Source organism: Megalobrama amblycephala, linkage group LG2 (genome assembly GCF_018812025.1).
Source record: "Megalobrama amblycephala isolate DHTTF-2021 linkage group LG2, ASM1881202v1, whole genome shotgun sequence".
Lineage (NCBI taxonomy): Eukaryota > Metazoa > Chordata > Actinopteri > Cypriniformes > Xenocyprididae > Megalobrama > Megalobrama amblycephala.
This window is the reverse complement of record NC_063045.1, coordinates 42922311-42947394: the sequence shown is the minus strand read 5'-3', so window position 1 is coordinate 42947394 and position 25084 is coordinate 42922311. Positions and strand designations below refer to the sequence as shown.

The window sequence follows — 25084 nt, the reverse complement described above, 5'->3', positions numbered from 1 at the left end:
CAGACTGGCTTATCCACCTTGCTCGCTATTGGCGGGTAGCCTATAACACGATGACGATAGAGAAGCGACGGCAAGCACGACCGTCAATCCAATTCCTTTTAACCTCTCGACGATGCTGAATGACTTCTTTAGTTTAGCAAACAATTTGCTCGAGGGGGTGTAAATACCACTCACTTTCATGTTTTTTTTTTTGCACAACCTGCAAAAATCGCTCGATGCCATTGCCGCTTCTGCAAACCGTTGATCAATGCTACAAACCAATACAAACTAAACCTGTCTGGAGTTTTCGCATCGCTCTGCAAAGTACGTCACCCGGATCGTTGATCTGATTGGTTGAAGGACTATCCAATTGCGTGAATAATGCTCGTTGATCACGCCTCTTGTGCAGTAGAAAGTATAGCAAACTCCCCAGACCAATGTTCAATTTTAAATTGAGCTTGGTCTGGTGATAGTCAGACAAATAAATAAATGCATCAGTTAACATTTTATCAAATTTCAGGTTTATTTTCCAGGAATAATAATAATAATAGTATATTATTATTATAGTATATTATACACTGATTTTATAACAAAATTCATTCATAAAATGAATATGACCAATATACATTATATTTTTCTGATACTATACATTTAAATAGGCAGTGGGGGGAGAGGAGTCATGTCAGATTTTGAGCAGAAAAGAGAAACTTTCAGTCAAAACATTATACACAACATTTAAAATTTAACTTCATCTTTGGATTCCTATGGAGAGTGGAAAGGAAGGGTAAGTTAAGGGAAGGGAAAGCTAAGTTCCTCTAAAAAGCATAAAGGAAGTAGTGAGAAACAGAAGAACCCCAGAGACACTGTGTCCATTACCGAAATTTTTTTCTTTCTGCTTCTCCGGGAAGCTCTCAGAGTAAACCAAGTACTGCTCAACACACTTACGAGTTTTCATCTGCTCAATAAGTGCTGGATAGCCGATCTCTATGATACTCACTGTGTCATCATCCTCATCATTATGAATCCCAGCATTCTTTGGATAATCTATAACAGTTGTAGGGGATGCAGTGTCATTCTTCTCTAGTTCACCTTTCTCTAAGTAGTCTTCATTCATACTTAGATAATCAGTCAGTGGCTCATCTCTTTGAATGTTGTTGCGGACTGCAGAATCTTTCATGTTTTGCTCTTTTAAAACATCACTTTGCTTCATGCATATGTTCATGAATTGGTCATATGACTGAGCCTGGGGTGGCAGCTTTGATGTGTAGCTGGGTCCTCTTTTGTTATTTCCTCCTTTAGAATGAGTACCATGATGTTGGTACATATAGTTATTGTAGTGGCGTTCCTCCTGGGGGCTACGGAATTGGAAGTTAGGGCGTGGAAAGTTTCCGATTCCATAGCCTACAGCCGTTCCTGCCATTGCCCCAACACCTGCAGCTAGCATTGCCTTTTTTGCAAAACCTTTGGATTGTACAGAAGGACCATAGCCCATGCCTCTCACTGTTTGGGAGAAAGGGGAACCCCCCATGCCAAACCCACCACCTCCAAACGAGCCTCCATAACGTGGACTGAGAATCTTATTGTTGGGGTTCCAGTTGGGATATCCCCCTCCAATGGAAGGATGTCCTCCTGGGTATCCTCCAGGTTGCCCTGCAGTTCTCACTGGGTAAAATCCAGGATTCTGGTTGGGATACCCTCCTGGATTGGAGCCGCCTCTACCAGGATATTGGTTAGGGTAGCCTGGGTTACTTCCAGCACCAGGATGGGAGGGTTGTCTGGGGTAGTTAGGTTGGGTCTTGGTCCCCTGTGATGGCTTATCGGATGGCTTCTTGGAAGGGGTGCTCTTGCCCCCAAACCCTTTCTTTCCGCCTGATGAATTGTGTAGCACTGCCAACAGAACCAAAATGAGCAGAACAAGCTTGCAAAACAGCCCCATTTTGACCCTAACAAATGAAGACACATTGAGTTAGCATTAACTTGATAAACACCACACAATTCAGAGTTTAAGACAAAAGAAATAAGCTTACTGAAATGCAAAAGTAATTTTACATATTACAAGACAATAATGGACAAAGAGATGCACTTTAGACATGTTTAGCTGCATTAATTAGGGATCCATCATATTGTTTGGAAAAGAAACAGTCATTAAAATGCAGTCAGTGTTTATCACAGCTCTGGAGGATGCTTTTAGTATTCAGGGATTGCATAAAACAGTAATGGACAGGAAAGCATTCATATAGAGTAATCCATTTCAACTCATCCATTTGGTGTCCATAATACACTTTAGGGAGATGTAACACATGAAAGTGATATTGAGATGTAAAATACTTTAAAAGCCCTAATGTAGGCATCCCCTTAAAGGGTTAGTCAGTCATTTATTACTCATCCTCATTTCGTTCCACATCTGCAAGACCTTCGTTTTTGGTGAACTAACCCTTTAAGATATTATCAACGCTTTTTTCCCTCAGGTATTCCACTGAGAACAAACCAACTTAATATAAAATGACTGATGCTGTTGGAGATTATTGTTTAAAAAAATGTTTATGCTGAACTCAAGATTCCTCATAGGCGGTACAGCTATAATCTGTTTTAATGGGCAACAATAACAAATCAATATTGCTAAATGAATAAGCATTACATGTTTGCAACACTCTGGTTTTAAGTACTTTTGTTCTTAACACTCTTAAGCCTTTTTCTAGCATTTTTTTAAGATGAAGACTTTTGTTTGAGATGAATGTGTAATATTTTGGTTCTGCAGTATATATTTTAAGTAGTCTTTTTTTTTAAGACCATATAACAGCATTCATAATAGTTGAAGCTGTGCTTCAAGTTAATTGCAACACATGACAAATCATTAAAACTTTAACAAACTAATTTATTGTTCAATTTTTTTAAGTACTTTTTGTTAGTATTTAGGATAAGGCAATCTGCATTATGTATTTAAAAATCAAGATTAATTAGATTAACTACATTTTTATATATTAAAATAAAATTTGCATTTTCAGTATAAATGACCTTAATACTATGTGCCCATTTGTTACAATAAATTAAAACGTCACATTACAAGTTTTCATAAGTCCAGATATTTAGTAATGTTAAAGCATTTCTCTTACCATAAAGAGGTTAAAAACGTATATCCAGCAGCCCTCTCTGCTCAATAGAAATGTTGGCTCCAGTCGAGACAGATATTGGTCTGGGGTGTAGCTTCATGTAATAATGTTCTCTAATGCCTTACAGACAGACCCAGGCTGGTGTGATGTTTTTGTGTGCATGAGGATGACTATTCAAAAGCTTCAAACACACCCACCAGCAGATATAATCTGAATAGACTCTTTGTCTAAAATAGTTTGAAAGTTTATTTACACATTCATTTTCATCTTCAGGCTATAAAATACACTTACAGAGGAATTATGTCTAAGCAGATATTATAAGATTAAATTTTCATATTTACAAAAATACATAAACAAACTTCTGCAACGAAACCCAAATGTCAATCTATACTGTATACGGTTGTCATGTTTACTCCAGTGATTTTTTTGTTTATCAAAGTCAATTTCTGATTAATTTATTGAACAAAATTTGATAGTGGAGCATGTTGTCACACTAAATGAAACAAGTTGTCACAATGGGACAATTTTGAAAAATCAAAAAAAATTACGTAAATTTATCTATATTTGAAAACTAATTGTATCTTCCCTGTATGACATCTAGCCCCATACAAACACACATACTTCCACTACTGTTCAAAAGTTTGAGATCAGTAAGATGTTTTAATGCTTTTGAAAGTCTTATGCTCACCAAAGCTGCATTTATTTGATCAAAATACAGGAAAAACAGTAATACCGTGAAATATTATTACACTTTAAAGTCAGCATGTAATAGAAATTCTATTTTCTAAATGCATGTTATTGTTTACTGTGAACAATTCCCTGCATATGTTTAACATTTTTTTACCTCGTAATTCTTAATCAAAATGTCATAAATCAATCTTCAAGTTAAAAACAGCAGACTTATCATTGGTGATGTATGTTGGACTTCTCCAACCATTTAGTCTGCTTAAACCCCGGCCCTTTCTTTAATAAATTACTAAAAGCTCGCATTCAGATCTGCCTCTGTCCAGTCAACAACCGATGCATAGAACCAACCAAGTCCTGCCGTGCATTTCTTTCTTTTTTGATAATCCATTTCACTCTGATGTATGTCACAATTTTAATACATTTTAAAATGTAATTTATTCCTGTGATGGAAAAGCTAATTTTTCAGCATCATTACTCCAATCACATTATCCTTCAGAAATCATTCTAATATGCTGATTTGATGCTCAAGAAACATTTCTTATTATTATGAATGTTGAAAGCAGTAGTGCTACTTAATATTTTTGTGGAAAATGTGATACTTTTTGAGAAAAAAATCTTACGCCAAACTTTTGAACATTAGTGTACATACAGTATACTGTATATAAAAACATTGGGGTTTAGTGTATTTCTTCACTTTGTCAGGAAAAGCTTAGATTATGGAAGAACTTTGGACGGCGAGCTGCATGTCGGTTTTCCGGCTCACTGCCTCGTCTCCTGGTTCCTTCTTTTTCTCTACGTCTGCGAGCTAGATCTTCCTCTAACACCTAAACATATGCATACAACAGTATCACGTATTTGCCCAATCAAGAAACTTTAAACCTCAAATTATACTCTTTCATCTGATACCTCTTTTCTGCATGCAAGCTTATCTCTCCATTCGTTGAGCTCCAGGGTGTGCTCGTCCTCCAGGGCTTTGATCTTTTTCTTCTCCATGTCCACAAGAACCTGGAGCTTCTCATTCTAAAATCCAAACACAAAGACACTGAGAATCACCTTCCCTCAATATGAAAACACTGCAAGGCTATAGACAAGCTGTCATACCTGAAGCTGCTGTAGTTCAACTGTATTGGCTTCACATTGTTCCTGCACCGCTTTTAATTGGTTCTCATGACTTTCTTGAAGACTCTGTCTCTCTTGCTTCTGTCTGGCTTCCTCTTCTGACAAAAACTGAGGACGTAAGAGCAGAGAGGACAAACTTTATCAATTGCAACTGTTTTGTTTTAAGGTCAGCACACACCAAGCCGACGTCAAAAAACTAGCGGCGACGAAAGCAGACTTTGTTGTCAGCTGCGTCTCGGCCAAAAAGCTGCGCTTAAACACACTTAAAAGGACTAAAAGGTGAATGTCAACTAGCATGTGCTTTCTGCGCCTGCGTGAAAGTAAATATCTGTCCATTTCAGCAGATATACAGTACAGTCCAAAAGTTTGGAACCACTAAGATTTTTAATGTTTTTAAAAGAAGTTTCGTCTGCTCACCAAGGCTACATTTATTTAATTAAAAATACAGTAAAAAACAGTAATATTGTGAAATATTATTACAATTTAAAATAACTGTTTTCTATTTGAATATATTTCACAAAGTAATTTATTCCTGTGATGGCAAAGCTGAATTTTCAGCATCGTTACTCCAGTCTTCAGTGTCACATGATCCTTCAGAAATCATTCTAATATGCTGATCTGCTGCTCAAGAAACATTTAATGTGTACAATTGTACAAAATATTTGTGTACAATATTTTTTTTCAGGATTATTTGATGAATAGAAAGTTCAAAAGAACAGCATTTATCTGAAATACAAAGCTTCTGTAGCATTATACACTACCGTTCAAAAGTTTGGGGTCAGTAAGAATTTTTATTTTTATTTTTTTGAAAAGAAATGAAAGAAATGAATACTTTTATTCAGCAAGGATGCATTAAATCAATCAAAAGTGGCAGTAAAGACATTTATAATGTTACAAAAGATTAGATTTCAGATAAACACTGTTCTTTTGAACTTTCTATTCATCAAATAATCCTGAAAAAAAATATTGTACACAAATATTTTGTACAATTGTACACATTAAATGTTTCTTGAGCTGCAGATCAGCATATTAGAATGATTTCTGAAGGATCATGTGACACTGGAGTAACAATGCTGAAAATTCAGCTTTGCCATCACAGGAATAAATTACTTTGTGAAATATATTCAAATAGAAAACAGTTATTTTAAATTGTAATAATATTTCACAATATTACTGTTTTTTACTGTATTTTTAATTAAATAAATGTAGCCTTGGTGAGCAGACGAAACTTCTTTTAAAAACATTAAAAATCTTGGTGGTTCCAAACTTTTGGACTGTACTGTATATAATATTTTCATCATTGAAAAAGTAAAACCGAAACTAGAACTGCAGATATACAAAATGTAAAGAAAGCAGCGCTGTCTTACCATTTCGAATATCAATCATACTAATTACTTTTTCATTCCAGTCAGCTCACATTATTATGAAAATATCTGTGTATTCGAATGCTCAGATAAGATGACATAAATTATAACAGCCTTGCTTTCATCACTATCACTTGTATAACACGTTCACTAAGTTGAACAGCCAATCAGAGTTCTCTCGCTCACCGACGGCCTGATGCCGATTCAACATGATGAATCAGCCCAAAAATCCCAGACGGTGTCCAACTAGAGTCAACAGTTCAGAACACACTGGAAAAACTGAGCCAACTGACACTCAAAAACGGCCTGACATTGCCCAGCCGTCTGCTTGGTTTGTCCCAGCCCTTAGGGTGTTTTCAGACCTATAGATGGTTTGCTTTTTTCTGAAACAGGGATTACAATTTTCACAATGTAGCTATTTCTTCTTGGTTTGGTTCGCTTTCACAAGGCAACATTTCTAAACAAAACAAAAGTTGTTCATACAAATCATGTGCGAGTAAACCGTCCTCTCACTGGTCAGAGTGCACCGTTTATGTTTCGGGATTCCACTCAGCGGTTCTCGGTTCTCTGGCGGTTATCTATTAGGATGAATAGACAACAGCTCCGCAGGCTTAAGCTGTCGTTATATTACTTTATCATTTTGAGCAGGAATCAAGGCTTCATCGGGAGAACATTCTTACCATGTACCTATTTCGGAGAAGAGCAATTAGGTGGCATTTTAAAATGAAAAGGCATGCTTCGTCTGTGCTCTAGGTTAAACCACGATTCATTTTGAGAGGCATTAGCAAAACAAACACTGCTGCTTTTTATGCAACGTATGTAATTACCCATCATACAGTGTGATGCAGCCTGGTTTATCGGCCCCTTGGGTCGGATTGCTTTCTCACCACAAAAGCTTTGCCATGTTCATATATGTCTAAATGAACTGAACTAAGGGAGAAAATGTGCCAACTTCCAAAACAAAAGCTCCAAGCGAGCCAGGTTTGAAAACAGCCTTGTTCAAAGTGTAAGTTTACATTACTACATAATGTTTCAACACTCATAGGCTTATGAATCCAAACCTGTGTGAGACGTTGCCGGTGCTCAGGGCCGTTCAGACCTTGCTTCCTGAGCTCCATTTTGAACTGACTCAAACGGGACTTTGCTTCAGCTTTTTGGGCCTTCTGGAAGGATGCTCTTTCCTGGGCCTGCAATGACTTCTGCTCCTCTAGAAGAGCCTGCTGGAACCGAGATGCTCTCTCCTTATCCTGCCATAAGAGAAAACAGAGGTGAAAAAGACTGGTCAGGATAAAGTACAGAAAAACAGAGGATATAAATACAAGTCAGGATGCAAAATGCTTTTGGAGGTTACCACATAAATTTACCTTGTTGTGTCTCTTTGTCAGCTGCTGTCTCTGTAGGGAGTACTGCTCCTTCACCTGCTGTTTGAATAGGTGGTACTTCTCCTGTAGATGGCGCTGTTCTAACTCCCAAATTACTGCCTCGCGAGCTTGAGAAGGAAACAGTGTCACATACTACCAAATCTTCTCCTATATAAACTATGTATACAATGCACACTACTTATTATTACTGTGCACAGTACACGCAAACTTACTGCACAGCTGAATGATGAGCAGCATACTTATGGAGGACTTGGAGTACCACATTGTAATGAATCAATTATGATTTTTTTTTTTATGTAAATAAATCAGTAGACATCTTTTTAATGGTAAAAATCAAACAATTATATTTTCCAGTTATTACAGCAAACTAACTTCAAAATGTAGTTGAATAAAGACCCGTTCACATGACATCACCGTTTTCACAAATTTGTGTTTTTGTAGTTTACACAGAGACAATAACAGCAGTGTTGCCAATTGCTTTCAGCTAAAAGTAGCTAAAACTGGTCGCTAAATGTCGCTAGATGACACCATACTAGCGAGTCCACTGATCTATATTAATATAGACCAGATATTATATTAATAATATATTAATATAGATCAGAGGGCGAGTCACGGAATCTAGATAAGATTTGTCCAAGAAGTTGCTAGATTTGTCGCTAGGCTTCTGAAAAAAGTCTCAAAAGGGGCAGGGAAGTCGCTAAATCTAGCAACAAAATCTCTACATTGGCAGCACTGAATAACAGTATCATTTTCAAAAACTTGCACTTTGAAACCGTTTTTAAAAGTTTACGTTTTTTAGGCAGCCAAAACACCACTGTCGTGTAAATGAATGGCCAAAACACATACAAAGTTTTCTGTTTTTAGTTGAAAATTATGTTGTGTAAACGTCCCCATGGTTATCTTTATAGTGATTGTTTGCAATAAATAAAACACTTTTCAAATTGACAAATGTTTAATTACATTTTCAAACATGCATAAATAAATGTTTTTAAATCAATTTATTTGTTCATTTGAAAAGTTACTTATTTACATTTTTATTTTGCAATTAAAATTTTTATTATTATTTCCTTCATTTTATTACTTTTCAATTAAATAATTAAATATTAATTCAATTTTATTGCTTGATAAATAAATCCAATTTAAAAATGATTTATCAATTCATTATTTATTGTTACATTTTATGTATATTTTTAGATATGGATTTGTCATACAGCTAAATCATGTATTTTTAAAATGTAAAGTTATATTTTTACAATTTTATTTTTGAATTAATACATTGATAATTCATTTTATTTTGAAGTGGCATTCCGGTTTCTCCATTCTAGAGTTTAAAATGTCTATCACCGTATACTGTGCAATATGCAGTATTCTATTATTTCATTCTAAAAAGATTCACTGAGTCATCCTCTAATTATGTCCTGTAAACATCTCCTGCAAGCAATATTTAATATTTTACTGAGAATAACCAGTAATTCTTGTACAAATTACATAACAAATACGTGTTTTAGCAGTGGCATACTTACCTCGCTTGAGCTGCTGAGACTTGACTGTAATCTCCCACTCCATGGACGCAACCTTCCTCTTATGTTCCTGAACGCCCTTCTGCAGAGCATCATTCAGCTCCTGCTGCTGCTTCTGCAGGAACCGCTGCTCCTAAAGCAGAAATACACTGTTTTCATGCATTTAGGCCTAATTAGTGTAGTCATTGTTTTCATGCGTTTGGTCTAGTTCTGTGTCAGTGTAGGTAAATGCACCAGTCCGTACCTCTTTCGGGTCCGCTTTCAGTGCGCTGCTCTTGCGGCTCAGCTCTTTCTCCTGCTGGGCCTTGAGTCTCCGTGCGTCCTCCCTGAGCCGGGATGTGTGCTCAGCCTCCATCTGACCGCTTTGCTGCTGGTACTGTTTCTCAAGTCTCTCAAGCTCACCGTCATAGTACTGCTTCTTGCTCTGCAACAGGATAAACATTCGTCTGAGAATGAGGTTATTAATGGGCAAGCAACTGTATTTCTAGTGCTCATACTTGTAGTTATGAATAATTACCTCACATCATACTTATTGAGGAGACTGTGCTAAGTGATCATACTTACAATTCACTGTTATTATATACAGTATATACTATTAGAGTATTTTTAAAAATATTTTCAGTTACCTTATTTTTAGATTTTAATTTTAATTATTTTTATGTTTCATGTCAAAGTAACATTAGTAAAAGTTTTTGTATCTTTTTTTAATATAAAGAAATTAATGCAACTATTATGCACAAATACAGGTATGCTGACATGCACATAAGGAAAGTGATATGGTTCAGTAAAAGTAATTAATGGTTAAATATTTGCCAAAATCTATGGCTACACCTTTAATTAGATGACTATATAAATCTTAAAACAGGCAGAAAAAAAATGGTATCAACAAAATAAAAAAGTAGATACTGGGCCAAACATATACAGTACTGTGCAAAAGTCTTAGGCCACCACCTGCTTTGTTGTTTTAGCAATGTTTTAATGACCATCCATATTTATTTTTCGGTCTCTTTATTAAGATACAAACAGAAAATAATGGAAATATGTACACAAAATGTAAAAATACTTTAGAATAAAATGGTTTCTTTAAGCAAAAAACAGTATTTAGTGTGACCTCCTGGACTTCTTCCAGTTTCTCAAAGAAGAAACTCTGAGAAACTTCTCATTATATTTTGAAAGTATTCTTGGCCTTCCAGTCCTTTTCCATCCCATTTAGGTATAAGAGAGCCAAGTTATTGTTGCTGTCTTTAACTACATCTAATGATCTGCCGATGGTGCACTTTAGACACAAACCTGAATGGAAAGATTTCTATTTTTATAGCATGTCTAAATTTGCTAACTGAGACCAAAGGGCTGTGGTGCGTGTGGCTTACGGTCATCTCTTGTTCTATGTGGCGGAACATCTGCTCTCGCTGCTGCTGTAGTTTCTGCTCCAGCTGCGCATGTTCTCTCTGCTCTTCTCTCTGCAAGAGCTTCAACGCGTGCAGCTCCTGCCGTCTGCAAACACCCGAGAACACATACATTTCTTATGTGATACTTCCGTTTTACCATGTCCACTCTAAAGCATAAAGACTTGTTACCTGTTGTAGCGCATTTGTTGTTCCTTACTGTCTCCTTCATTAACCACTTTGGAAGTGGTGACACTGACCTCACGACCATCCACCATAAATTTACGTGTCTTTTTAACGGTTCGTCTGCTTGGGTGCAATTCCTGAATTAACACAAACAGAGAACAATTTTGTACATGTTGAATTTGTCTGGTTGCTAATGTTTTTAGCTAGCTGTTTGTTTCGCACTCACCCCTTCGAACCCAGGCGACAGAGGAGGCTCGGTAGGAGAAAGAGGTGGAAATGCGTCTTCATTCAAATCCTTAGGTGTGGATCCATTAGATTCATGTGGTAGTATTAAGTCTAAATCTTTCAAGCCATTTGCATGTGGCCTTTCTTGCTCGTTTTTGTCCTCTTGAACTGCAAACATCACTTGCTTTTTCAACTTTGGTTCAGGAACATCTGTTGTATCTTCAGCAAGATGCTTTGATTGCTCTCCTGTAACATTCGTTGTACTCTCTGTATTCATTTGAAGCTCTTGCTCAGGTTCCTCTGAATCTGTCCCATCTTCTTTTTCTTTAGAACAGATTTCTGTTAGACTTGTTCTCTCTTGATCTCCAACAGCATCTCCTTCATTACCAATGATGTTCTTTTCTCCATCAGAATTGATCTCTTCTTTATTTTGACATGACAACTCTGGTGTCTGTGAATCAATGATCTTTGTTGTCTCATTTTGGGTTGGTGTTTCCATCTCCTCAGATTCTCTCGTGTTCTCAGTGTTTTCATTTCTTGAGTCTACATCTTCATGAACAACCTCCATTGTAACTTCTTCCTTGCTGGTTGAACATTCCTCTGTTTCTGGACAGAGATCCTTGTCTTTTTCACAGCTTTCCTCTTCCTCAGACTTTTCATTTCTTGAGTTGACATCTTCATGGCCTACCTCAGTAGTAATATGCTCTTCGTTGATATCCTCAAACTCTATAACTCTATCCTTCATGGTAATGTGATCTTCTCTGGTGGTAATATTTTCTTCTATCCCTACACTAACATCCTTGTCATTTTCACAGCTTTCCTCTTTTGTTTCATCCCCTGTTCCTCCATCTGGCTCCAGTTCTGCTGGTTCTTCTGTTTCCGCCTCAGTTTTTTCATTTACAGTGTCATTTTCTGATGGTTCAGTTGTCTGTTGTGCTTTGTTAAGGTCAGGAACTTCTTCAGGAACATTATTAGAAGGCATCTCAACAGTTAAGCTTTTGTTTATTTCTACTGTGAGAGGAGAATTGAAAGTTTTCAAAGGACAGGCCATATCAAGGTAATTGTATTTATAATTTTCCTCATTCCTTTCAGTTTTTTTAGCTAGTGGTGTTTCCAAACACAAAGCTGTAACCAGTGTGCTCTGTGGATGTGTTGTGTCTTTGTCGATAATAGCAGGTATTTGGAGGGATTTCCAAAACGTTTGGTCATTGTTTCCAGAATCAACAGACTTCACATTGTCATTTATTTCTTCGTCAACGCCACTTTCCTCCTTGGTAAGATCTAGTGTTTCCTTTTCAGAGGAATCTGTTGGTAACTGTGTTTGTTCTGGTTTGCTTGAGTGGTTTAAATTTTGAGCTTCCTCCTTGTCAGTTTCTACTCTAGCTTCCTCGTCTTTGGTGTCAGCAACCATAATACACGGAGAATCAACTAAGTCAGATATTTTATCCATCGGTTTGTCAGTGCTTTTACTTTCAGTGCCATCTGAAGGGCAAGTTTGTGTAGTTTGTGCAGCACTTGAATCTTCTGAGTCTTTAGTTCCTTGAACAGGTGGATTGTCACCCCAGAATCCAGATTTGCGACGAGAATTCCCGGTCAGAAACGAGAGCAGATTTCCTGGAACAGAGAGCCGTCTTGCCCTCTTCTGAGCTTTATCTGTGGCCTGGGAAGCCCTGCGGGTTACTTTAAAGTCAGGTTTTGGTTCTGAGTTGATGGGAGACTGAGGAACAGCATCTGGAACAGAGGTCTTCTGAGGGGTCTCAGGTTCTTGTGGTCCTTGTTCTTCAATGGCTTTTCCTGGTTGTGCCGCTGTTTGCTCCGACTCGGTGGCGATCGTCTCCTTCGCAGAACACTGGAGATCTAACAAAGACTGCAGATGAAAAAATGTAGAAAATGCTGTATTAAGATATGTGCTGCTACACTCTTGGATTATGTTTGTTACACAGGTCCAACAACAGATGAGTCAAACACAAATAAGAGTCAACAAATAAGTCCATGATTTAGAAAAACATTCATACAATTTTTCAAGAAAAGTTTCAATTTAATGCCATGTGGTGTAACCATATAGTAAAATGTAACAAAATGTTTTCATTACACCATGAAACCATGTGTGCAAAAAGTCGCTTATGTTCAGCAAGGCTGCATTTATTTGATCAAAAATAGAGTAAAAACATAAATATAAAGAAATATTATTACAAATATTATTTTTTTCATTTATTTTAAAATGTAATTTATTCAGAATCATTACTCCAGTCTTCATTGTCACATGATGTTTCAGAAATCATTCTGATATGCTGATTTGCTGTTAAAGAAACATTTCTTATTATCAATGTTGAAAACAGTTCTGCTTAATATTTGTGTGGAAAACATTTTTCTAGGATACTTTGATGAATAAAGTTCAAAAGAACATAATTTTTTGAAATAGACATATTAGTATTATTATAAATGTCTTCACTGTCACTTTAGATCAATTTAATACATCTTGAATAAAAGTACTAATTTCTTTAAAAGAAACCTTACTGACCCAAAATGTTTTTAACATTAGTGTATTTCTTAACAAATATCATCATGTATTATTAATTCATAAATATCAGTGCCAAACAACATGTATTTCTGTGTATTAATGTATTTCTGAAAAATTAATCATATTAACACAGCAATCATATTATAAGCATGTTGTTGATTATATTATTTAATTTAATAAATTAATAATCTATTAATTATTATTTTTTAATGAACATCATGTCATTGACCTATGTGTTTACCTCAGCCTCTATGACCTCAGTGACCTCTGCTTTGGCCTCAGCAACGAGTTCTTTAAGGGCTCGCCCTTCTCGTCCCGCATAAGAGAAAGGGTGAGCCATGAGCTGTTGGGCACCCCAACGAGCCTCAGGGTTCTTCTGCAAGGTCCTCCGCAGAAAATCTTGGAAATGTGACGACCTGGTGACAGAAATCAGGATAAGCCTAAACCTCAGCAGATCTAGAGAGAGGACGAAGAAGTGAAAACCCACCATTGGCGAGGATTGGAAAGTGTGGGTGGTGGAGACTTGGTGATCTTCAGCAGGACCCTCATAGGGTTGAGAGAATGATGAGGGGGCTCCATCTCAGCAGCCTCAATTAAAGTGATTCCCAATGACCAGATGTCAGCTTTAGAGGAGTAGGGATTGTCCTTCGACGTTTCACACATAATCACCTCAGGTGCCATCCTTGAAAGACAAAATATTTTGATCTAATGTTCTTTTACAGTGGCAGAAGGGTTGTTTTCAGTAGAGGAATAATTTAATTGTGTTACTTTTTATGAAGTTATATAATTTAAAGTGCCCCTATTATGCTATTTTAAAGGTTCCTCATTCCTCCAGTCTCTCTAAAACCCTACTTACCCCCCCCCCCCCCAACCCCCAACCCTCCACTTACAGCGCGTTACATAAACAAAACACCCATATGAATAGTAATGATGGAGCCCGATTCCGTACCCCTTGGAAGTGTGTGCAACTGCAAAGTGCTTTTGCTTTTGCAGAAAACAGCGTCTTCTCGACATGTCGACAACATGAAACAAACTCCTCCAGGCCTCAGCTGCAATTACAGTGTTTGAGGGCGGGTCATGGTACAAGTTGTTCGTGGGCAGCCAATGAAGACAATAGACTGGCATTATTTAGATTCGTTACAAACCTCTGTAGGTTCATGGAGGAAGTCTGGAATTACTGACGACTCATTTCAGGCAGTTCAGAATCACTTCTTTCTTTTGGGAGACAGTAACTTCATTTATCAAGCAGTTTGATCTTTAAAACTCTGCAGACCTTTTACATTCACAAACAAACAGCTATATAACACATGAAAGATAACATCCGAAAAAGCATAATAGGGGCTCTTTAAAGGGATAGTATTATATGACTTTTTCTTATATGAAATAATACAAGGGTGAGTAAATGATGACAGAAATATCAGGAGTCTCACCAGTATGGAGTTCCAATGAAAGTTGATCGTTTTTGAAAGGTATTGTCATTTTTTGCAGACACACCAAAGTCAGCTGCATGAAAAATTTATATAAATAGATACATTGATTAGATATGTGAGTATTTAGTGCTAAAAATGTGAGAGGGGAACAAAAAAGACAATATATCTGTACCTAGTTTGACCTGTCCATCCATTGTGAGCAGAATGTTGCCTGCCTTCAGGTCTCTGTGTATAATGTGATGCTGGTGCAGGTAAGACAGAGCCTGTAGAGTCTGACAGCACACCTCACTGATCTGCTGCTCTGTAAGGCCGCGCTCCAGCTCTGAAACACACACAGTATGCATAAAGTATGATAATGACAAATAGATACAACCATAAATGATTCTAAATGATAACAGTGTTAAGTATGTTCCACACCCACCCAACATGATATCATCCAGAGCTCCTCCAGGACAGTACTCAATCAGGATCTAAAAAAAGAAAAAGCGTTTAGACACTTTAAGGAAATAAACACTATTTAACTATATAAGGATGGCAAGCCTTCAACTATGGGGACTTTTAGAAAGTAAAAACAGTCTTAAACTCTTTTAAAACACTTTCACACTCTCACTAGTTCAATTCATCCACTATCATTGTTCATGTGTGCTTCGTTAATATCAATGTGCTTCGTTAATATGAAGGAAATATATATATGTATATGTGTGTATATATATATATATATATATATATATATATATATATATATATATATATACAGTACAGTCCAAAAGTTTGGAACCACTAAGATTTTTAATGTTTTTAAAAGAAGTTTCGTCTGCTCACCAAGGCTACATTTATTTAATTAAAAATACAGTAAAAAACAGTAATATTGTGAAATATTATTACAATTTAAAATAACTGTGTACTATTTAAATATATTTGACAAAGTAATTTATTCCTGTGATGCAAAGCTGAATTTTCAGCATCGTTACTCCAGTCTTCAGTGTCACATGATCCTTCAGAAATCATTCTAATATGCTGATTTGCTGCTCAATAAACATTTATGATTATTTTCAATGTTGAAAACAGTTGTGTACTTTTTTTTTCAGGATTCCTTGATGAATAGAAAGTTCAAAAGAACAGCATTTATCTGAAATACAAAGCTTCTGTAGCATTATACACTACCGTTCAAAAGTTTGGGGTCAGTAAGAATTTTTATTTTTATTTTTTTTAAAAGAAATTAAAGAAATGAATACTTTTATTCAGCAAGGATGCATTAAATCAATCAAAAGTGGCAGTAAAGACATTTATAATGTTACAAAAGATTAGATTTCAGATAAACACTGTTCTTTTGAACTTTCTATTCATCAAATAATCCTGAAAAAAAATATTGTACACAAATATTTTGTACAATTGTACACATTAAATGTTTCTTGAGCAGCAGATCAGCATATTAGAATGATTTCTGAAGGATCATGTGACACTGAAGACTGGAGTAATGATGCTGAAAATTCAGCTTTGCCATCACAGGAATAAATTACTTTGTCAAATATATTCAAATAGAAAACAGTTATTTTAAATTGTAATAATATTTCACAATATTACTGTTTTTACTGTATTTTTAATTAAATAAATGTAGCCTTGGTGAGCAGACGAAAATTCTTTTAAAAACATTAAAAATCTTAGTGGTTCCAAACTTTTGGACTGTACTGTATATATACAAACATTCACATAACAATGTGCTCATATGATCTCAAGCTCTTCACTGACACTGTTTTTACTCTTTAGTTTTGAAAGAAAATGGGGCAAAAAAAAAAAAAACTGGTCATAATTGAGCTGCATCATGATACACACAAAAAGATGAATGAATGATGAAAATGGCACATATTGGCTAGCTACAATAACTACAATATATACATATATCAAGTGAAAAATTGTTGGTTATAATGGAACTGCATGATGATAGTCATAAAAATGGAGGGAGTGATTAAAATTAGTACTAAAATATTATATTAATGTTTTTCACACAATAATTTGAGGTTTATTTAATTCCTTGTTTAAATTACTAGTTTTTCCAATAATTTTACTATGTATTTTCATTAATTAACAATAAAGGTCTGAGTCTTGGACAAGGGTAACATAATGCAATCTATACATAAAGGGTATTTAAAAAGTAGCAGAAAAGTTTAAAATAAGAAAGTTTTATACAGTATTTATAATCCACAACAAAAGATTTAAAATGTTACTCTGTTACATAAACGTAGCTGGAAAAACCAGCCATAAACAGATGTGGCTTACCCACAGCCAGCCCTCAAAGAAGATGGCGTCCAGCAAGGTGATGATGTTTGCATGGCGACAGGCTGCTAGGATGTCTATCTCAGTCACATAGTCGTCCAGCTGCTCTTCACTGCGCACTTCAATCACTTTAACAGCTCCCAGGACCCCTGTAGTCTGATTCTGAGCCTGAGATCAACACTACATACTGTAACACTTGTTTTTGTCACTTCTAGAAAAGTGCATGAAAGTAAACAGAAGTTATAAAAGCTGGGAAATACATTTGCAGTTGCAGGCCATGGTGCAAGATGCATTTAAACTGCAAAGATGTGTGATTCATTTTCAGAAAGAGAGAGATGAAGAAAAGAGGTTGATTTATATGGGGTTGAAATCTCTTAACAGGAAGCCATCTTTGATCTTTCACATACTGGTGTAACAGGAAGTTGCCAAACCGCAGTATAGCCCTAAACCCTTATCTGTCACCTTGGAAACATGTAACAATGTGTATAAATAAATTTTTCATAAAGGTTGTCTCAAAGCAGTTTTACTGGTGATTGCATGGTTACAAATACATGTAGACCTATTTAAAATAAACTAAAATTATATGTAATGAATTACGATTAAAAAATGTATTCTAGATCTATACAGATTTATTGCAGATTTATTAAAAAAGAAAAACTGAAATATCACATGGTCCTAAGTATTCAGACATTTTGCTGTGACACTCATATATTTAACTCAGGTGCTGTACATTTATTCTGATCATCATTGAGATGGTTCTACACCTTCATTTGAGTCCAGCTGTGTTTGATTATACTGATTGGACTTGATTAGGAAAGCCACACACCTGTCTATATAAGACCTTACAGTTCACAGTGCATGTTAGAGCAAATGAGAATCATGAGGTCAAATGAACTGCCTGAAGAGCTCAGAGACAGAATTGTGGCAAGGCACAGATCTGGCCAAGGCTACAAAAAATTTCTGCTGCACTTAAGATTCCTAAGAGCACAGTGGCCTAAATAATCCTTAAATGAAAGACGTTTGGGACGACCAGAACCCTTCCTAGAGCTGGCCGTCCGGCCAAACTGAGCTATCGGGGGAGAAGAGCCTTGGTGAGAGAGGTAAAGAAGAACCCAAAGATCACTGTGGCTGAGCTCCAGAGATGCAGTCGGGAGATGGGAGAAAGTTGTAGAAAGTCAACCATCACTGCAGCCCTCCACCAGTCGGACTTTATGGCAGAGTGGCCCGACGGAAGCCTCTCCTCAGTGCAAGACACATGAAAGCCCGCATGGAGTTTGCTAAAAAACACCTGAAGGACTCCAAGATGGTGAGGAATAAGATTCTCTGGTCTGATGAGACCAAAATAGAACTTTTTGGCCTTAATTCTAAGCGGTATGTGTGGAGAAAACCAGGCACTGCTCATCACCTGTCCAATACAGTCCCAACAGTGAAGCATGGTGGTGGCAGCGTCATGCTGTGGGGGTGTTTTTCAGCTGCAGGGACAGGACGACTGGTTGCAATCGAGGGAAAGGTGAATGCGGCCAAGTACAGGGGTATCCTGGATGAAAACCTTCTCCAGAGTGCTCAGGACCTTAGACTGGGCCTAAGGTTTACCTTCCAACAAGACAATGACCCTAAGCACACAGCTAAAATAACGAAGGAGTGGCTTCACAACAACTCTGTGACTGTTCTTGAATGGCCCAGCCAGAGCCCTGACTTAAACCCAATTGAGCATCTCTGGAGAGACCTAAAAATGGCTGTCCACCAACGTTTACCGTCTAACCTGACAGAACTGGAGAGGATCTGCAAGGAGGAATGGCAGAGGATCCCCAAATCCAGCTGTGAAAAACTTGTTGCATCTTTCCCAAAAAGACTCATGGCTGTATTAGATCAAAAGGGTGCTTCTACTAAATACTGAGCAAAGGGTCTGAATACTTAGGACCATGTGATATTTCAGTTTTCCTTTTTTAATAAATCTGCAAAAATGTCAACAATTCTGTGTTTTTCTGCCAATATGGGGTGCTGTGTGTACATTAATGAGGGAAAAAAAAATAACTTAAATGATTTTAGCAAATGGCTGCAATATAACAAAGAGTGAAAAATTTAAGGGGGTCTGAATACTTTCCGTACCCACTGTATATATATGAAATTCAGATTTTCCAGCTATTTTTGTCTTGCTTTTTAGAAAATAAAATATCTAAACATTATTAAAACAAGGTAAATTTACTTGAGAAGAAAAATTGCATAAAACAGTATGCTTTGTTTTTATAGAATAATCTTAAGTTGTTTAATTAAGTGTATTTTAGTGGCTCTTTTTGCAGGTTACATCATTACACCAGTAGGTGGCGACAAGTGATTGCCATTATGAGTGAATCATTGAATCATTCACTCAACAGATTCACTTATTTATTTAGGAATGAAACATTACTCAAAGCAAACAGAATTATGCTTCAGAATGACTTCATTTGGAAACCCCGCATCAGAAAAAGTCATAATTATGACATTCTAAGTCATAATTATAAAATAAAAAGTGAAAATTACAACATATCAAGTAGGGGTTGAATGACTTCAGATTTTTTAAAGTCGACGTCGACTAGTCATTGATGACATCATCAATGAACAAATAAGCTTGAACCTGGAGCTGACAGCTGAGACTTGAACGTGTTGCCTTGTGCACAGCTATGGCATACGACACAGCACTGCTGCCATGGCTATTGCTCCTACATAACAGCTCATTTTTATCAGTTCTTTTCTTTTGGGTCATTATATTTCTCACAGATTTCTGCTCATTCTAAATCAGATACAGATAAAGTAGCACAGTAAAGATTACATTTATGCATTAGTGAGAGAGCGACTGCATGTGTGAATTAATTCTACCTGGCAGCATTTCTCTTTTAACAGTGAAGCTGTGGGTTTTAGTTACTAAGAAACATATGCTAGAACTTTTCAATTTCTAAGCCACTTTATTGAGAAATCGCAGCACTGAATGATTTGGAGCGTGCGATCTGCACGTGATGTATGTGTGCATTACAGTGCAGAAAGCATTAGTTTAGAACGGCGATTAACTCAACTGTAAAATAAGCTGTTTAAAACATGCAGTCTCTGGTTCAATTTTGAGCATCCAGATGATCACATGTCTTGTGGAGCGCTCTCAGAGAATGCATTTATTTGTCATTTTGAAAACAGAGCGTAAATCTGGACTTCAAAGATTTCTTATGCTGTTGCGCCCTCTATAGGACCAGCGACTAGTCGATGTCAAGCTTAAAGCGTCACGGCAGAGTACCGATATGATGACACAAGTCATAATTTTGACTTTTATCTCATAATTATGACTTAGTTTGTTATAATTTACTTAGTAAGTTATTTCAACTTTTTTAAAGTCATAATTGACTTTTACGTCATAATTTAAATTTAGTATAATTTCGTTTTTTCATCTCGTATAAATGACTTGGCACGTCATAATTTCAACATTTTATCTCATAATTATGACTAAGTCATAATTTTGACTTTTTATGTCATAATTTCAACTTTTAATGTCATAATTATGACTTTTTAAACAAGATAAAATTACTAGCAAAAGATGGCATATCAGTCTGAAGAGGGAGGGATTTCCTTGAAATCACAGATTAGATCAGACTGTTAGTAGCCTATAATGCCCAGTTTTATTATTAATATTTTTTAAAACATTTAGTGCTTTTATTGCTTACATTAAATCCAATATAGTTTGCAGTAAATGGCCTGAGAGAAATATATAGCAAATGTGTTCTGTTATTTTGTATTTAGCAGAGAATTGAATCTCATCGTCGTCATTATTTGAATCTCTTACCTTATACACCTTCCCAAAAGCTCCATCCCCCAGTTCTCCCAGAGTCTCCCACATTTGGTGTGGATCCACATCCCTCTTCAGGTTTTCGTAGTGCCTAACTCGCTTTTTCTCCACACCCAACCGAAAGATACGCATCAGGAGGGAGGTCATGGCTCCCTCCCTTTAAATTCACTCCAACTCCTTAAGAAATCCCAGTCCCTTCAGTCTATCGTTGGTCCTCAATGTCTCATTCAGTGATCAAAACCCCTACCCAAACTAAAAACATCACACAACAACCATCTTGAGTCTCTCCAAGTCAAAGATGTTTTTGGTTGTCTCCCCTCATGCGCACCTCAGAGCACGACAGGAAGCTGCAAGTAGCAACCACATCCTTCGAAAATATAGGCCTGAATAATGTGTAGGATGTGCACCTCTTCTGTAGAGAGGTACTTTGTGCTGTGTCTATTGTAGTGTGTTTTTGAGCAGCTACTCATAGTGCCATTGTTGGAAAACATAATGATTTAGATAAACATATGAATGACTGGTTTCAGGGTGAGTATATTTGAAGATTGTTCTGTGCTGTAAGCTGTACTGTGAGCACATGGCCCCATTTTTACTAATGGTTTCAAAACCTAACTTGAGTAACAGCCGTAAAGGGGTTTTAGGGGATCCCCAGATGGTATATACACATGCTAGCTTAAAATCTGCCATTTTTTAAAAAACTGAATGAAAAAAAAAATCCAACATGGGACTAGAAACAAGTGATCAGTAAGATAATTTTCCACCATTCGATGTGTTTACTGGGGTGATCTCAGAGATGTAGTTCTACACTTTAACCACTAGATGGTCCCACTTCCACATAATTAACCCTGTAAAGACTGACGTGTGAAATAATAGTCAGAAAGTGTCATATTTTGAAATGGAGCAGTTTATTGAAATCTAAATTTAAAAAAATGCTCTTTTTTTGTTGTTGAATATGAAATTTCATACATCAGGCTTTTATGGCTCATATGCTATAGTGAGAATATGGAGCTCATCCTCAAGAGAAAAACACTTGTTTTATTCAGAGGCCCAGACTGAAAAAAATTATACAATTTGGTGAAATTCTGATGCTTGTAGTGCAAATCAATGACATTTTATAACAGTGTAAGAGACATACATAAAATTAATATAAATATCAGTTTTATCATCCCATAATAGGTCTTAGATATTGAAATGCTTAGTTTTATGATTAAAGTTCTGTAGTTTTTCTAAAAATTGATGTATGGATAATCAAGTATACCTAAGTTGATTCAGTGTCTTATGATCTGACCAACTAGCAGTAGGCCAAGTAGTAATCATTTTTTATGTAACTTATGTAATAAAAAAAAATAGTCTAAGCAGTTTATGCAACCCATGATGCAACAGGCCAAAGTAAGCACATTTATTAAGTGGCTGCAAAAATCATTTTAAGTAACTTAAATGTAGGCTATATTATTACATAAAGTATCAAAACAAATGGCATCTGCAAATAAATGCAGACACTTTGGGGTCACAAACGTCTTGTTTTTAATATCTACATGCTCAGTCCTGCTGCATTATTGATATCAACTTTTTGTGTCAAAATTTGAAACTTAAGACATGCAAATATTGGTGAATTCAAGCCCTCTTGGGAAGTTCGTATTTTTACGAGATGGGAAGTCGTGTTTACGACGTCAGCGTTATCTTGCCTTCACTATCAGAAATTTCATAATTCAGAAGTCGTGATTACGAGCTTGTTGCATTCAAGTGCTTTGTTGTCGGAATGAACGGAAGACATTCGGTTAATTATTGCCTGTTTATTGGGAAAATCTTATTAAAACCAAAGTTATATTTAGTGTCCCATGCACTGACACAACCATAAACATTCACGATGTTATAGTCCGCTTGCTGACGATTCTGTAATATTGGTCAAATGCAGGCTATTTTCGCTGTTTATAAACATACAATAGGCCTACGCTTCAACTGATTAAAATATGCATTAATGACAAGACAAGACCTAGCTAGATCTAGCTGTTTTGGGGGGTAAAAACTAATCAATCATACCAGGCTGTCGTCAGTGGCGTGTTTAGGTTATTGGGGGCCCTAAGCAAATCTCCGGGGGGGCCCGTGATCGCGTTCCTGGGGTTTATCAGCTGGCAATTTTCAAAGCACATTTAAGAGTGCAGGTTGCAACTATTATAACCAAATAATGGAAAATTAAAGGCTTATCAGTATGTCACAATATCACCTATATCACTTTGTTTTCTGTTTTGCATAATTCCCTGCCAGTCTGTCATTATAGTTATGCATTTTGATTCACAAGCTTGCAATTAGATTCAGTATCAGTTATTTTTGATATACTGTATATCATGTAAAGTACATGGCAAATTTTCTCAAGAAAAAAAATATCTCAACTAATGCTGTAAAATATACATGGGAATCAGTTGGTACTACATTAATATTGTAGGTTAAAATTAACTTATTTGTATACAAACTTAAATTACACTTAAGGAAATTTTTTATAATAATAAAGTTGGTAGGCCTACTAACTTTAAATTTATTTCTACTTCAATTTGTTTTTTGAAATATTAAACATTTAAATTGGCTGTCAACTTGATAGATTTATTCAAACATGCATTATATATTAAAGAACATTAAAAATATATAATTAATATGTAATATGATGAATATATTAAGCTAAATGCTCCTCTCTAGATTTCATTTTTTCTAGCTGACTAACGAGTTTAAGGTAATGATGAATATGTTTGTTCTGAGGTAAATGTTACGTTAGGTTTGTTTGTTTACAAGCGTTTTTATTAACGTCTTTCTGCGTATGAAACAATGATTGAGCGCGATTACATGATATGGATTTTTGATAAGTTGAACTGTATCTTTTAACATACCTTTAGTTGTTCATTCATGTTTATTTCGCGCTGTAACTTAAAGCGGAGGAGAGGATCAGTTCACGTGCGCGTCAGGCGTTATAAAATTATTTTCGAACTTCCCAGTGGTAAACACGACATCAGAGGGCGTTCATGTTCAATTTTTACCTAGGTAATTCATATCGAGACATGTCACTCGTATTGTTTTGAATGGGAGAAAGCAAATAAGACCCAATCGCCGACTGGTAAAGTCATCGCGTCACTGTCTGCAGCGGCAGTTAGAAGCACTGGTTTCTATAGAGACAGTCAGACGGGCGCCTCCGAAATGAGGCACAGGCTGCAGGTATGAGTTGAAAACACAGTAGTCAGTGTATACAGCGCTAATATGATGAAAACAGTGCGTTTTGGGTAAAAATTGAATAAATATTACTCCTCTGTATAGAAAATTGACATAAACGTATGACAATTCATCAATATTTCTCCAAATGTGCATGCTTTTAAGCTAAAAGCCCTGAGGGATGTTATTTTGTGGAGTTTTTTCATGATGATCTCACAGAAGTTGTTTCTCAATGGATAAGGCTGACGCTCATATTTCAATTTCAATTACATTACATTTAACAGTAAATTTGATCTAATTTAAACAAAGAAGCTCCGGTGCGTCGGCGTGCCAGTAAAGGTTAACAGGTTAAAGCAGGGTGGCGCAGCGGAAGCGTGCTGGGCCCATAACCCAGAGGTCGATGGATCGAAACCATCCTCTGCTAAAACTGTTTTATTTATATACATGTCCTGTTCCTACTCAATGAAAAGCTACCACAACGCTGTGCTGATTCCATATACCATTACTGTGCTTGCCTTGTTTAATTACCGGGCCTATTGTTCTCACTGAAGCAGAATTAATGTTGGCACGTGAGCGCTTGGTCTAGCAGCCCCAGTGGCCTAATGGATAAGGCACTGGCCTCCTAAGCCAGGGATTGTGGGTTCGCGTCCCATCTGGGGTGGTCTGATGCAGAGTGGCGCAGCGGAAGCGTGCTGGGCCCATAACCCAGAAGTCGATGGATCAAAATCATCTTCTGCTATGACTGTTTCATTTATATTAATGTCCTGTTCCTACTCAACGAAAAGCTACCACAACACTATGCTGAAACAATAACCATTTTCTACAGATCTCATTTATGACAGAGGTGCATTTAATGTATACCAGGACATTTAATGTATTTAATGCATTTAATGTATGCC

General features: G+C 36.4%; 2 protein-coding genes and 2 non-coding genes across 4 annotated transcripts; 2 read left to right on the top strand and 2 right to left on the bottom strand.

The window, feature by feature from the left end:
* Positions 1-396: 396 nt before the first annotated feature.
* On the bottom strand, positions 397-4311 carry prnpb (prion protein b). The gene is made up of 2 exons (XM_048176894.1): positions 3093-4311; positions 397-1922 (listed from the first exon to the last, which is right to left on the bottom strand). Exon 2 carries the CDS (start codon positions 1913-1915, stop codon positions 785-787), a length of 1131 nt encoding a protein of 376 aa, XP_048032851.1. The 5' UTR covers positions 1916-1922; positions 3093-4311; the 3' UTR covers positions 397-784.
* Positions 4312-4321: 10 nt separating this feature from the next.
* si:dkey-81j8.6 (serine/threonine-protein kinase 10) lies at positions 4322-21343 on the bottom strand. The gene is made up of 17 exons (XM_048176881.1): positions 20988-21343; positions 17186-17350; positions 15330-15378; positions 15081-15230; positions 14909-14981; positions 13966-14160; positions 13720-13894; positions 10959-12824; positions 10739-10869; positions 10532-10655; positions 9406-9585; positions 9165-9294; positions 7624-7748; positions 7321-7506; positions 4878-5003; positions 4683-4796; positions 4322-4600 (listed from the first exon to the last, which is right to left on the bottom strand). Exons 1-17 carry the CDS (start codon positions 21135-21137, stop codon positions 4475-4477), a joined length of 4065 nt encoding a protein of 1354 aa, XP_048032838.1. The 5' UTR covers positions 21138-21343; the 3' UTR covers positions 4322-4474.
* A 3194-nt stretch (positions 21344-24537) lies between these two features.
* Positions 24538-24609, top strand: trnam-cau. Its single transcript has one exon. It is a non-coding gene; the product is annotated as a tRNA-Met (tRNA).
* Positions 24610-24773: 164 nt separating this feature from the next.
* On the top strand, positions 24774-24846 carry trnar-ccu. Its single transcript has one exon. It is a non-coding gene; the product is annotated as a tRNA-Arg (tRNA).
* The last annotated feature ends 238 nt before the right edge of the window (positions 24847-25084 follow it).

Coding starts and splice junctions, on each gene's coding strand:
- prnpb (XM_048176894.1), bottom strand. CDS start 1,915: ATGGGGCTGTTTTGCAAGCTTGTTCTGCTCATTTTGGTTCTGTTGGCA.
- si:dkey-81j8.6 (XM_048176881.1), bottom strand. CDS start 21,137: ATGACCTCCCTCCTGATGCGTATCTTTCGGTTGGGTGTGGAGAAAAAG. Junction 14,982..15,080: donor GGATGGACAGGTCAAACTAG/GTACAGATATAT, acceptor TTTTTCATGCAG/CTGACTTTGGTGTGTCTGCA. Junction 9,586..10,531: donor ACATAGAACAAGAGATGACC/GTAAGCCACACG, acceptor ATCCTGTTGCAG/AGCAAGAAGCAGTACTATGA.